The sequence below is a fragment of the Pleurodeles waltl genome, chromosome 6 (assembly GCF_031143425.1).
Source record: "Pleurodeles waltl isolate 20211129_DDA chromosome 6, aPleWal1.hap1.20221129, whole genome shotgun sequence".
Classification (NCBI taxonomy): domain Eukaryota; kingdom Metazoa; phylum Chordata; class Amphibia; order Caudata; family Salamandridae; genus Pleurodeles; species Pleurodeles waltl.
The window spans coordinates 106,335,515-106,351,227 of NC_090445.1; the positions used below are offsets into that span (position 1 = coordinate 106,335,515).

A 15,713-nucleotide genomic window follows, 5' to 3' on the forward strand; every position below is an offset into this window, starting at 1 on the left:
CCCAAAATCAACACAATAAGCCCAGACTGATGTCACCCATTGGTACTGCCGTAGGGGCTTTAGATCATGACACATAAAACGATCTACTCCCTCACGCCAAGGAGAAGAGAAAAAATAAAAAAGACCTTACTTTTTCCTCAGCCTAAATGCTTTGGAAAATGGAGGGCGCTTTACCCTGGGCTGGCTCTATATGGACAGCGTATTGCATCTGCATCCTATAACAAGAAGCCATTTACGAATGTCTTATAGCCAGCTCAGATACTGTGAAGTTCAAACAAGAAAGCTTTCTATCGAACATTCTTTATTCCCTGCAGAGATGCCCCTTCCTACTCCAGTGTCCCTGGATATTGGCATTTGAGCTGTCCGGAATATTTACGGCCCAGTAAATCCAGGAGCAGTAGTCTGTGCCTAGCCTCTCCCCTTGTACCTGGTCTCCAATTCTTCCTTACAAGACTTTTCTGGCGCCTCTGTGCAACACTAGGGTGTTGAGCTAAAGCTGTGCCCACGATACTTTGGAGCAATGATCCACAACATGCAACAGACCAGAAGTCCAACCAGTTAGACAAAGTAGTCTTTATTATTGGATGTTTTATTGACCAGTATAGAAGCTCACTATTTACACACTGGGAAGACAGACTACTTCTTGGTCTCTTCCTCCTTTGAGAGTGTCTTTATGATCTCTTCCTTTTTGGCTTGCAGGCGTTCTTCACGTCTCTTGCGAGCCTCCTTAGTCTTGGACCTGCGAGCTTCAGCCTGGTCACTAAAAGGAAAAAATAAAATGCATTAAGGTGTGCACTAAGCTGGAGAAAAAAAAAAAAAAAAAAAAACAACACCTGAAGGAATGAAATGTTGTGCAGTAATAAATTCTAAAGTGCAAAACGGTACATTCTACAATGGCAATTAGGAATAATAGCATCTTGGACAAATCATATTAATCATACGCATCCACATTTCACAACTTTAGTACCTCTTTACTTTTTCCAGACTTCACCATCTCATTTGATAAAATGAAACTAGGCACCGACCTATACAGAAAGCCTATGGAACAGAATACCCTTTTAGCAGAGTTCTTATACACCGAGGGGTTGGAGACCACCTCCCATATAGGCAGTTCCGTAAGATAAGTAAATTGTAAATGGAAAAGGGATTTCCGGGAGGCTGCTATCCTTTGGGGTGAGGGATAGAGAGAGAGAAAAAAAAAAAAGTATCCTAAATAGTTAGTATCCGGGACCCTTAAGAGCGCATGGCATTGTCCAAAGGACACTGCTCAACCTTAGACCCGGTTATCACATAACGGCTGCCTGCGTTACCACATTTTGTGCAGCTACTAACAAAACCTCAACAATTGTAAAAAAATAAAAAATTGGATTATACTCAACTGGATTAGTCAAAACAGCGTTTTTGCTTTAGTAGAAAAAGGAATACATGACACCACTTGGCAAGTGCGATATCCTGCAAATCCACTCGTGCCACCACAGCCTCTTTACTGATCTTACAAGTACTCAGACCATAGATAAACATTTTATCCTGGGACTATCGCATACCTTGACAGAATTCACAAATTATAACTCCACAAAAATGCGAATTATGCCATCAAATGTTCCTGCAGTAGTACCTATATAGGACAGACCACTAAGTGTAAGTATGAATAATTCAACACAAATGCTGGTTGGGCGGCAGGCCCAGAATGCCACCCGGGAGGCACATTTTGTGAACACGTCCCGCTTAGAAACATCCTTTATACAGGGAGTGCAGAATTATTAGGCAAATGAGTATTTTGACCACATCATCCTCTTTATGCATGTTGTCTTACTCCAAGCTGTATAGGCTCGAAAGCCTACTACCAATTAAGCATATTAGGTGATGTGCATCTCTGTAATGAGAAGGGGTGTGGTCTAATGACATCAACACCCTATATCAGGTGTGCATAATTATTAGGCAACTTCCTTTCCTTTGGCAAAATGGGTCAAAAGAAGGACTTGACAGGCTCAGAAAAGTCAAAAATAGTGAGATATCTTGCAGAGGGATGCAGCACTCTTAAAATTGCAAAGCTTCTGAAGCGTGATCATCGAACAATCAAGCGTTTCATTCAAAATAGTCAACAGGGTCGCAAGAAGCACGTGGAAAAACCAAGGCGCAAAATAACTGCCCACGAACTGAGAAAAGTCAAGTGTGCAGCTGCCACGATGCCACTTGCCACCAGTTTGGCAATATTTCAGAGCTGCAACATCACTGGAGTGCCCAAAAGCACAAGGTGTGCAATACTCAGAGACATGGCCAAGGTAAGAAAGGCTGAAAGACGACCACCACTGAACAAGACACACAAGCTGAAACGTCAAGACTGGGCCAAGAAATATCGCAAGACTGATTTTCTAAGGTTTTATGGACTGATGAAATGAGAGTGAGTCTTGATGGGCCAGATGGATGGGCCCGTGGCTGGATTGGTAAAGGGCAGAGAGCTCCAGTCCGACTCAGACGCCAGCAAGGTGGAGGTGGAGTACTGGTTTGGGCTGGTATCATCAAAGATGAGCTTGTGGGGCCTTCTCGGGTTGAGGATGGAGTCAAGTTCCTGGTAGACACCTTCTTCAAGCAGTGGGTACAGGAAGAAGTCTGCATCCTTCAAGAAAAACATGATTTTCATGCAGGACAATGCTCCATCACACGCGTCCAAGTACTCCACAGCGTGGCTGGCAAGAAAGGGTATAAAAGAAGGAAATCTAATGACATGGCCTCCTTGTTCACCTGATCTGAACCCCATTGAGAACCTGTGGTCCATCATCAAATGTGAGATTTACAAGGAGGGAAAACAGTACACCTCTCTGAACAGTGTCTGGGAGGCTGTGGTTGCTGCTGCATGCAATGTTGATGGTGAACAGATCAAAACACTGACAGAATCCATGGATGGCAGGCTTTCGAGTGTCCTTGCAAAGAAAGGTGGCTATATTGGTCACTGATTTGTTTTTGTATGTCAGAAATGTATATTTGTGAATGTTGAGATGTTATATTGGTTTCACTGGTAATAATAAATAATTGAAATGGGTATATATTTGTTTTTTGTTAAGTTGCCTAATAATTATGCACAGTAATAGTCACCTGCACACACAGATATCCCCCTAACATAGCTAAAACTAAAAACAAACTAAAAACTACATCCAAAAATATTCAGCTTTGATATTAATGAGTTTTTTGGGTTCATTGAGAGCATGGTTGTTGTTCAATAATAAAATTAATCCTCAAAAATACAACTTGCCTAATAATTCTGCACTCCCTGTATGGCTGGTGATAATGTTAAACTGCCACAAAAAGGTGGTAACATAAGGAATACTAAATACATTTGAGTACAAGAGGATCATGAATGCTCTGCTGCCACCCTTGCACCCATACTATGGCCTCTTTCACGGGGTTTTCAATAAACTCAGAATCCAACTAGTCCCTCGAACACAACTTATTCTTGCTGGATGCAAAAATCCGTCAGGTTATATTTTTCGGCAATAACTACCAGTTCGGTAAATTCCCGAATCTATCCTGTTCAAACAACGTGTGTACTGTCTCATAAGTGGACCCTTAAACAAGTTACATATATTAAGGATGTAGGCGATCCTTTCCTCGTAAATTGCCGTGAGTGTGCACTGCACTACCACTGACATCACCTTTCCCACATTAATTTTGATAATTAGCAAGAATCTCGGCTCTAAGGAGATCTACCCTATCCCCTGAAAGGGACCTTCGGCCTCATAAGACTTCAAATTTCTTCCATCTGTCAAAACGTCATCAACATTAGTAGGAGCAAAGGCCTATATGATGTTCAGTTAGGAGTTTATCAAAATACATGATTCATATAGCGCTATTAGTTACTTGAGGTTTTAACCCTTCTGCTGACCATCACATGGTCTATGGCACTGTTCTGATCATGTTATTCTCTATCACTGCACTCACCGGCACAGAGCACTATTTTATTGCGGTCTATCCTTTTTAGAAGGATGAGCTCTTTGATGACTATATGATTGCACATCAGGTCTCCTGAAACGGTTTTGTACATTTGTTTGATTAACTGACAATCACCTATTTGCTGGATAATTTACTGAATGATACCTAGGACCTTTGTTGTACCCAATTATTACAGATAATCACCATCAGCAGCTTTCATAGATCTGCAATGAAGAGTGGCATTAACTCCTGTCACATGCTCAATACCATCTTCACCATCAGCGACAGAATCAAGTTCAGCCACACAAAACTCACCTGGTCCCACCACGTCACTGCAGTTGAACACCATAGAAGCCCCACACACCATCCTCAAGCAACAGATCTCCTTACTCCACTCTTTGATCAAGGTCACCGAAACTCAGTTCAGTTGACATAGGCCATCTCCTACCTCCTAGAAGCCACTGCTGTTCTCAACCAAGCAGTTCAGAACCTCACCCCCTGGATCACCGACTGCACCAACAGGGTGGCCCCACTGAAACCAGTAAAAACCAACAGGACCGCCAAACGAGCTAGCTGGGTTACCACAAATCTCCGAATAGCAAACGTTACCAACTTGAGAAGCAATGGTGCACCACCAAGAACCCTGCCGACAGACACCTACAAAGCAGCCCTCAACACCTACCACTGACACAGAGACCAAGAAAGCAGCCCTCAACACCCACATCAACCCAGCAGCCACCCACATCAAGGAACATTTCAAGATAGTTAAAGATTTTTTCCAACCCAACAGCTACACCATTCATCCCTCCCAAGACCTCTGCAACACCCTTTAGGATTTCTTCCACAATAAGATTGTCAACATCTACCATAGTCTCCACTCCCAGCCAGTTACCTCCAACCCCAGCAACCCAAACCAACAGGTTAACGCCAGCCAGACTATCACCGCCTGGACCCTGCTCACCACTTCGACCACCTAAGCCTTCATGACCTCCATCCACTCCGGGCACTCACTGCCCCCTGCCCCCACCACCTTAACCTCGGAACCAACCAGATCCACACACATCTCAGCAGTATCTCCATCTTCACTGCAACCTTCCAGGACAAATGGAAACATGCCGACGTAAGACCCGCCTCCTGAGGAAAAAAAAAAAAGAAAAAAAAAACACCTCTGCTGAACCCCCCCCCCCCCCGACCTCAAAAACTACAGCCTAATCTCTCTCTCCAACCCTTCCCAGCCAAGGTTCTGGAGAACCCCCCCAACTCGCCACCGTCCTAGAACAGAACAACCTTCCGGACACCTCAGTCAAGATTCCATGCAAACCACAGCACTGAGACTGCTCTAATCACTGCCACAGAAAATATCAGAAGACTCTTCGACCATGGAGAAACAACTGCTCTGAACCTACTCTATCACTCCGCAGCTTTTAACAGTCTGCCACAACACTCATCAACAGACTCCACAACTTAGAAATACAAGACGCCCTCAAATGGATTGCCTCCTTCCTCACAGGACGGACCAAAAGCATCTGCATGCCCCCCTTAACTTCAGTACCCAAAGACATCTGCTGAGTATCCCAAGGATCAACCCTCACTCCCTCCCTATATGATCCCCCCTCGCAAATCTCATCAGATCCCATGGCATCAGCATCATCTCCTACGCTGATACACAACTTATCCTCTCCCTCACTGATGACCCAGCCAGTGCCAAATCCAACTTCTCCAACACCATGACAGACGTGGCCAACTGGGTGAGAGACAACTACATTAAGCTGAACTCTGACAAAACAGAAGTACTCATCTTTGGTAGCAACACCTCTGCCTGGGGACAACAGCTGGTGGCCAATCCAACTCTGACCCAGCCCTACAGACCACACCTGCAACCTTGAGATCATCCTTAACAGTCAATCAACTGACCATGAAATGTCAGTTCAACATCACCGCCTCCTGCTTCCATACCCTCCACATGCTCCAAAGGATATTCAAATGGATCCCAACTGAAACCAGGAAGACCGTCACTGAAGCTCTCGTCACCAGCCACCTCAACTACGGCAATGCTCTCTACGCCAGCATCTCTATCCAGCTCCTCTGAAGACTGCAATCTGTTCAGGATGCAGCAGCCAGACTCGTCCTAGACCTCCCCAGACACTCACATCCCTCTTCACCTGATGACCCTCCACTGGCTCCCCATCCAGAAGAGATGCCAATTCAACACCCTCACCTACAAGGCCCCCCACAACCTGACATTAACCAATGTCAGAAGTTCCACCAACCCTCCAGATACCTCCACTCAACCTCTCCTGCAAAAAACCCCTGCATACATCATAGCCACAAGAGTCTGGAACAACCTGCACGCCCCCCGGACCTCCCCCCCGCCCACCAAAAACAGTCTTTATGGGGAAGCTTAAGAGCAGGCTCTTCGACTAGGCCCAGCACCCATATACCCTGCCGGGTGATAACATGCACTATACAAATGCATATTGATTTGATTGACTAAGGAGGTCCCATATTGCACATTTAATCTGACCATCACAGTTGTGCTATTTTCAGACAAGTTCCTATGGCAATATAACAGAAGACTGCAGACTTTTATGCACAATTAACAGATCGGACCCCACCCTACACAATTCCCAAGATTTCAGAGATGCTCGTTCCAAGAAAGGTAAGACCTCAGACATCAAATTTTGTCTGCACAGGAAGGAGCTAATGGCCAAGGAGAGCATGCAAATAGGACTGCCTCTGTTACACACAGCAGCAGCTCGGATACGTCAACAATTGTCAGGGTCTCTTGCAGTTATACCAAAAAGTTAATACAAAAGCAGCATTTGGATCGCCAACATGCCTTAGAATCAATCTACAAGTTTCAACACTACAAGGAACTAAGATGCTTTTAATATTTCTGCAGATTTCCAACTATACATCCAAAAAACAAACATTAAGGACTCTATTATATGCTTTACTGCAGGAGCAAGTTATGAACTGCAGGGTGTTGGATTGTTTGTGGTTGGAGTTTAGTATGTTTGATCTGCAAATGTGGGGATGAAACCACGCAACATTAGCACCAAGGACTTTTTGAGACTAGATTAACTCTAGTTGTTACACCACTTGGACGGATGCGTGCAAAAGGCCTCCATGCAGTCATTCCCACCAAGTACACACAACAAGACATAACAGTTTAACACTTACGCCAGGAGCTTCTTGCGGGCTTTGTCTGCCTTCAGTTTGTGAATGTGCTCCATTAAGATGCGCTTGTTTTTGAACACATTACCCTTGACTTTCAGATAAAGGCTGTGGTACCTGAAGAAAACAAATAGAATGAAGGGACAGACTTAAGGACCAAGAGTAAGCAATAGGAGATAAGTTGCATTAAAGTCTCTAGTTAAAAGCATGAGTGTCTTACATGTGGCGGTCAATTTTCTTGGACTCGCGGTATCTGCGGAGAAGACGGCGCAGGATTCTCATTCTCCTCATCCAGGAGAGCTTCTCTGGCATACGAGCATTGGCAGTACCCTTCCTCTTACCTAAGCAAAGGGATGAGAACAGACTAAATGAACATGAAAAATTGAGCCAGATCTAACAGGGTTTCAAGAACCCTTAAATGCTTGAAGTGGCTGGGCTTGTATAAAGAAAGCTCACTGCTAACATGTGAAACTCCCCATTAGCCCGAAAGTGAGCGCCAAGTTCCAGTTACCAGCCTTCCTGCAACCAAATGAACCTCTACCAGGGAAGGGAGGAGAAAAAAAAAAAAAACTAACACGGGGGAACACCAGATAATGTGAGAGCTTCATCTGAACAAGTCATGTCAGAATTACAATCAAGCATGACTATACCAGAGCTTGGACAAGGACAACAGTTCAAACATAGGTCAGTCTAGAAATTTAGTACATTTAGCAGCATACGCCAGACATGTTTTATGGTGTTAACACCATTCCACCCGACGACACTACCAAGCATTTAGGCTGGGAAAGAGAAATGCAAGGCATCAGAATGTACAAACTGCCATTGAAATTAAGATCGAACCTTGTATATCAATTAAACGGTGCAGCCAAAAAGGGTACAGTTTCAGCATTAAAATTATGGAAAACTATTCTATGAAGAAAAAAATAAAGTCTGCTTTGCCTCGCCATGAAAATGTGCAATCAAAGATAGGAATTCATCCTAAAAAGGAACCCTCGATTCTTTGAACTGTCATCTTCCCATGGAAAACTAAAATGCAGCTATGCGAATATATATCTGTTGAAGTTAAAGTCTCCTAGTTTTAGCGGGGGAGGGACAACGTTCATCCAAAGTGCGCCAGCTGGGGGATAACCCTGCCCCCATTTACATGGATGACGCAACTTTGATATACTTGGCTCCCTACAGCAACTAAAGTTACTAGAGGATTATGCCAAAGGGAAACAACTCATTGTGAATACCAGCAAAACTAAGGTTATGCCCCTTGCCGGAAGAAAAGGGATACAGAATTGTAAGTGGGAGTGAAGGAACAAAAGTTGAGCTAGTGGCATTGTTTAATATTTATCCGAATGATGTATGAAAAAAGGAAATGAGATGTTAGTTTTCTGTTCTGGCTTAACTGAAGATGTTGATTAAGTTGGGTTAAGGGCCAAATGTGAACCCGAAGTGCTTGAGTGGGGTCACATGGCAACCCGGCTGCGATAGTCACATCCGCACTACTCAAAGAAAACCTGGCACAAGACCACCTGCTTCATGTAACCCCAAGTGTTAAGTCAAACACAGGAGTCCCGTTTAGTCACTAACAAATTCCTTGGAATTTGTTGGTAGGTTGTCAAAAAAAAAGGGAAATTATTGATCCGAGTGGAGGAAAGGGACAATAGTTAGTCTTACATTTAACTACTCCATTTTTTTTTTTACCTAATCAGCATGTCAAACTAGGGACCGGATGGGAAATTCACAGGGACACAAAAGAAAACACTGCTATGCTGACAGCAAGCCACTGTTAGCTAATCAGGTCACTTTTTCAGCTAGAGGCTTGCCTTGAGATTTCTAGTCAGAGCCCAAATTCAAAGCCAAGGTGGTCTTTAGCAGCTTTCCCCTATGGTGGTATTTAAGTTTGAAAATGAAACCCACATCACGAAAACATATCTGAAATTGACCCCCCCCACCGCCTGCCCCAAAAAAGAACCCCGTCTCTCCTCCACTCTGACAATTTGACACATTTCCTTTTAACATTGTTGCGGGACTGGGCCAAGAACTTCTTTGCACTAAGTGGCCCCTTTTCGCTGCACTCAACAGATTTACTTCCGGCACAAACATTCTTATGACATCCCCAAATTTAGCGACTGTTACAATTGTGTACAAAAACAATTCAGATTAGGTTATGTCAGAATAGCAAAAAATAAACTAAACACGAGATAACACTTTCGAACACCCCTAGACGAGATCAGCAGGGAAGCTATAGTGTGTGCTCTTTGTAAAATGGCATGAATCCATAAACCATGCTATATATATATATATATATATATATATCTCAGTCACCTTCTCAAATTAACAATTTCTGATCTGCAAATCTTAAAAACACATTCACATACAAGTGTTAAAATGTTTAAGACAAAACTCGCATGAAACATCTACATTGAAACAAGCGTTTTCTGTTCAGAAGACTGCCTGTGCAAAATTATGTATAAACTGCAAACTTACCAACACCCATGTGCCTGCCCTTTCTGCGAGCAAGCGTGTTCTTCCTGCAGCGGGCACGGGAGTGAACCGTTACAGGTTTGCGGATAATCAGACCATCTTTCACGAGCTTTCTGATTTGCTGACCTGCAAGATAGCAGCACACACTACTTTTACAGAGTACAAAAAAGACATAGTAAAAGAAAATAAATGTATTGTAGCAGAAACCAAACACTTTCGTCTATTATAAAAAAAAAAAAAGCAGCAAGCAAACAGACATGGGGGCATCAAGTGCCGAGCTATGCTATTTGGACACCAAGAACTGATAGATGTACCTTCACCTGTTACAAGTTCATGTAAAGGTCGCTAGTTTCCGCTTCATGTGAAGTCATGCTCTTTGGTTCGCAACAATGATCATGGATACAAGACAAAGTTTAAATGATTTAGCAGTTATGAAGCACGGCTACAAGAGGGATAGGTTCCCGAAGTAATGTCACTTTTTTTTTTACATTTTTCCACTTACCTCACGTGGCAGATGGGCTCACTTGTACTGATGTGGGATATGTAAGTGCTATGGTGTCAGTTATGGTTCATTTAACAGGGAGGGTATTTGTGAATCTTTTAATAGCCTTTAATAAAGTGAGGTTAGGTAAAGTGCCTCATATCACAATGCTATTATCGGGGATAAGCAAAAGAGGTTTCAAATCATCCGAAACGCTGCAGCAAGCTTCATCCTCAACTTACACTGCCGCACACACATCGCCCTACACCTCAAGGAACTTAACTGGCTCCCCATACAAAGACAATTTGTTCAAACTCTTCACTTCCACCAACCTACTAGTCACCTCCAGTGAGTCATACTCACTACTACACATACCCTGCATACACAAAAACAAAGCAAGGGGTTGTGACTTCATACAACTCCTCCAAAGGACAGAATGACCTCCATCACATCAGAGCCCCCTTGTCCCTTTGTGAATTCTGCAAGAAGCTAAAGACCTTCGCAAATACTCTCCAGGGAGACAGCAGGCTATTCACCTGCAAAGCGCCTATATACCTCCCTGAGTGACTAGCACGAATTACAAATAGAGAACCATGCACAGAAAAATACTAGGTGGGGTTGTACCCAACTATCCAGAAGACAAGAGTTGAAACTAGAGATTTAATATAAATCACTCTGGGTGCACCTGTGCCCAACAAGTTGAAGGTAGTATTTGTATTCAACTATTAGTCATTTTGTTCAGTACTTTCAGGACAATTATATTAGTAGGTCTATTACAGAAGTGTCCCAGTGGCCACCCGGGCACGCTTGTTACATAAGGGGCCTTAGACGCTTTCCCTGCCCCCTTCTGTAACCGATCGTTTCAACACAAACTAGAATCCAGCGCCACTACAAGAGCAAAATCTCGTATTTGCATAGGTGCTTAGGGCCATGAGGGAACCATTTGCCACTGCGCCCACGCCATATTTCAGCAAAGGGCACAATCACAGAAGCCGCTACGAGGTGCATTTACTGCGCTCCACATACGTGGTGCACATTCAGATCACTTCATCCTTGATGTTGCCTCTCGGAAAGAGGGAAAAGGTCCCCAGAACCCTCCAAGCAAGCTCCTCCAGGCAGTGCAGCCACTAACTGACTACACCCATCTAGAGGGGGAGCCTCCCCCACTTTCAAATGAGGCAACATCTCTACCTGCAGCAAAATGCAGATCAAATGCAAACGGCTGGTCCACCTTCTACTAATGAATGCACTGTTCAAAGCAGTTTTTCCATCGGCACTCAGAACAGCACGTGTTGCCAGAAACATTGCAATATAAGGCCAAACATTGTCAGAATATGCATGGTGCACCAAGTTAAGGGCGCACCACAGCATCAAGTAGGACAGCATCTATAACATGGCCCCAGCTTAGTATGACAGAACAACCTGAAATAGTTTTTGGGTGGCTGAGGGGTGTCAAACAGTGGATTGTATGGCCATCTACTTTGAAGCTGATATACAAGCAAAGAATACAGCTACCGCAACTCAGAAACCAGGATCTTTGTTGTTTTGTTCTAGGTTTTTCCAGATACTTAAAGTGGGTTAATTTTACAATCAGCGATGGCCAGGAGCGCACAAGATTAGTTTGAATTTAGAATTACTTTATGACAACTGTCACAAACAGGAGTCTTGGCCACCTACAACCACGAATTCGGACTCGATTTGTCACAGAAAAGGTTTCCCATCTTCCAAGTTTACTACTTTAACTGTGTTTTTGCCTCTTTCATAAACTTGAAAGACTGATTGTCCAGGTTATAGTTAGCTATGTATGCGACAGATGTCTGTGCAACGTCAAGTCAAAAGGAAGCCAGGTCCCATAACTGGTGTAGAATATATTTTTTCTTAGCAGATGCACACATTTGGTAAAGGTGGGGTCATCTAGTGCCATCAACAGAGTGCAACTCACCTCACATACAGACCACACTAGATTCACAAGAATGAACCATAGGGTGGAAATGATTACTAATCATCAAGAATGAGCCTCATGGTATACAAAATAAGGATGCTCTACGTTAGCTAGATTATGGTAATGTAGTCCACAGAACAGGAACCAGGGATGTGGAATTCACATCGCCCAACACCCAGGACAAATTGTTTGGGGTCAAGGGCAACATGTTTTCATGTTAATTTTATCCTTGGGACAAGGAGGCCCAACCCCCTGCAGCACAAACCTTTTGGCTACTAGTTTACAGAGAAAGGAACTGTCTGCAGTTGAGGTTATGTGTGTCCATATGTTAATGCTGTTCAAACTCCATGTTCTTTGGAAAGGTGGCAAAATAAGGAAATTGTTATAGTACGAAATTGAAAGTACGATTATTCAAGCCCTACTATAGGAGTAGCCCTGGCATAACCAGAGAGGCTATCAGAGTTCTTACATAATGTCCTAATTTGTCACAGCACTACATGGCACCAAAGAAGCAAGAAGATTATTATTTTTTAACGGGGCAAGTAGATTTTACAGGACATGTAGATTTAAGCAACCTCTCCCATGGACAAGTAGATATTTCATTAAATTCCACACCCCCTGCAAGAACCACTGTGCTGTTTAAGTAGCAAAGGAACTTTTTAGCCTCTCCAGTCACCCTAATATTAAAACACTTAAATATCAGACTCAGCATGTGCAAGTAGTCGGAAGACATGGTGACTGGTCATCCAGATCAGAAGAAGCCAACAATGAAACACTACTGTAATCTCGGCAATTATGGCTGCATGCTCAGTGGTAGGCAGTGAGAACTGCGATGAATACCAGCAACCGCGACCCAAGCACAACGCATTTTCAACTACTAATAAAAACAGGGGGGCTGTATGCTTATAGGTTTAAATGTCAGCAACTGAGCAGTGTTAAAAAAAAAAAAAAAGCAACAGTGGCACAAAGAAATGCAAATGAAGGTCATAGAACTGAAAGTAACTACGAGCAATTCTACCTAAGCACCATTCCAAAAGCACCCCAAACTACGAAGCAAGCACATTAGACATTTACTAAACGTTCTACCATGCCTCACTCCAAAACACATACATTATACACGCGCACAAGCATTCACTTATGCATCCTTATTTCCTTTAACTTGCATCCTGTATTTACTAATAAGAGTGGTTGCATTGGAAGCTAATACTTACGAGAGTTTGCGTTGGCAATCTCATTTGTTTCGTTAGGATCCAACCATACTTTTTTCTTGCCACAGCGCAAGACGCTGGAGGCAAGCCTCTTCTGAAGCCGAAGCATACTGAGGAGAGGAAAAAGAAAAACAGGAAAATGGTTTTAACTGGTTGACAAGTAATTGTGTTGAGCATTATTAACAAGACTGTGGCTCCATGATATTTGCCAGTCCATGGGGCCACTATATGGTCACATTTGGGCTTCGCTGACTCGGGGCACTATCTTTGTAAAGTACATGTACTAACACGTTCTTCGGTATAGCGTTTTCTAGCAGTATAAATTAAGGCAACAGCGCGCCCCATACATTTAAAATCAAAATAAAATCCCCATGATAGAAAGGATGTTCACTGCAAGGCAGGTTGCACTAGATATCCAACTGTCAACATGGCGCACACGTCCTTCGAAGATTCCCATTTGTGGGAAAAAAAATCTAGCATCTCACCAACCAGCGTCAGTGTATATCGTGGGTAGCTAATCTTGGGCAGCCGTACGCTAGCAGAGCAGGGTAGGGAGTGATCAGGAAACCATAAGTGGCAGCCTGCGAGTAATGGGCACAGAATGACCTGGTTACGATAGTCCTTTTCGGGGATTCCAGTGCAAGCAGAGACCTACAAATGTTTACGTGCGAGTTTATATTAGAAGTGGGATGGTTAAAGCAAAGGCCCTATGTGCTCCGGTTTACGTGAACCAAATTTACAGGGACCATAGGAAAACATTTCCACATAGGTGCTAATAGAAAAATAAAAAAACAACACCAGGCGATCCCCACTAGTCTAGCAGTGTTGCATTAGCTAACTACTCGGAGCCCTAGTACTCAGGTTGTCAAGCTTCCCGGTCTGAAGCGAACTAAAATAACGTTCAGTATTTACAGCGCTTAAATCGGCAAGTTGGTGTCAAGCTCTTTGCAAACATTTCCATATACATTTAACTTTAGTTCATTAGAAAAAAAAAACGTAAGTCGTTTGGCCTCAATCTCACTTCCCGAAGGCTAGTTAAATTCACGTCGCTATCGAATTTAGCGACAGGATGACACACTGAAATGCCAAATGTGTGGGAATAGCCTCATGTCGTGATACTTAACACGTGAATCCCAAATCTGTGTGAGGTGTACATATCTGCCAGGTTTTGTAGGCGTTTGTGTGATCAAACAGACCAGTTGTGTTTCTTAGAATTCTATGACCTGTAGCTTTATTTAATCCAGTAGTAAATCTCTAAGAAGAAAAAAAAAGACCCGGGCTGGCCTTCTTAGTCACGCACTGACCTGAGAAGCTTGGGAGGTATGTCGTGTAGATTCGTATGCGAACGCGTCACAGATACGCGATGACAGGGGGGGGGGGTGATAAAGAAACGCACCACCAATGCTACTTAGCGATTCGCCCATCCCAATTAACCCAATTTGAGCATTGCTTTAGAAAAAGTGTAAAGTTGATGCCAGCTCGCCGCTTCGAACTGTTATGGTACACTTCGAGCAGGCCACTGTATCCACGCCTCCCCTCCCCACTCTCTACGGTAGAACTCATTGCTCCACTTTCTCTGTCCATCGCCCTCTAGCATTAATATTCCTCAACGTGTCTACTAAACATTTGATCTCACGTCGTCCCAAATTACAACCCTAGCCTCTTGTCAGCAACCCGGGAGCACGGTTCCTCACCTCATGGCGGCGGCTCGGCCGAAGAACGGAAAGGAAAGATTCTTCTTCCGGCCGTGCTCATTATCAGCCGTGGGGATATCCCACCTCGCAGTGCTTCCATCACGCACTGCATATAGACCCTTCTACTACCCTTTCTCTACGAATACAGGTGTCGAAATACAATAATTCTGCTTTCCCTGGCAACCTGGAAACAAGGAGCACTTCTAAGGCCATATTTACACTATAAAATCGTCACCGACCCCCCCGTTAAAAAATGGTAGGGCCCTCAGGGTTCTGAGCACGCGCAAAGAGGTTGGCTTCTACTACATCACGTGGTACATCTTCACCGAACCGAAGTGCTGCGAGGCAGCGGAACTGACAGGACCATAGAGAGATTAAAAAGCAGTGGCTAGACAAAGCAGCCGACACAGAATGCCATGCTTTTGTTGCAGCCAATTTGGACTATAGAGAAATAAAATCGGCCAGACAGTCGTGCCACATAGTGTGTTTTGGTGTCGCACGTACAGAATTCCAAACGAGTATATATAATGGGGGCTGATAACGAGTATAACATACGTCAACCTTTTAAAACTCTAAAGTGGGATATTTTGGAAAAACTCAGGGAAATGTATTTTCTCTATATACTTATATTGACGCAGAGGCAATTTTAGACGGGAGACTATTAAAATTAAGGCATTTTTGCCTTAAAAAATCGTGAGTCTCTTGCCTAAATCGGTCTGTTGTTATATATGAATTATACTTAATATTGCATGACGAATGCCACATATGGCAGGCAGGAAGTGATTACATACATGGCAACATTTTAGAGC

General features: G+C 43.6%; 1 protein-coding gene across 1 annotated transcript; it reads right to left on the reverse strand.

The window, feature by feature from the left end:
- Nucleotides 1–558: 558 nt before the first annotated feature.
- Nucleotides 559–15,045, reverse strand: RPL19 (ribosomal protein L19). The gene is made up of 6 exons (XM_069237462.1): nt 14,905–15,045; nt 13,214–13,320; nt 9,583–9,705; nt 7,325–7,445; nt 7,111–7,221; nt 559–760 (listed from the first exon to the last, which is right to left on the reverse strand). The coding sequence occupies exons 1-6, from the start codon at nt 14,907–14,909 to the stop codon at nt 637–639; spliced, it is 591 nt and encodes a 196-aa protein (XP_069093563.1). The 5' UTR covers nt 14,910–15,045; the 3' UTR covers nt 559–636.
- Nucleotides 15,046–15,713: the final 668 nt, after the last annotated feature.

What these genes read in the sequence shown, in the direction of transcription:
- RPL19 (XM_069237462.1), bottom strand. An exon ending in GATTGCCAACGCAAACTCTC is followed by an intron (nt 9,706 to 13,213) that starts GTAAGTATTAGC and finishes GCTATCTTGCAG; the next exon opens with GTCAGCAAATCAGAAAGCTC. An exon ending in AAGAAAATTGACCGCCACAT is followed by an intron (nt 7,222 to 7,324) that starts GTAAGACACTCA and finishes TGTTTTCTTCAG; the next exon opens with GTACCACAGCCTTTATCTGA.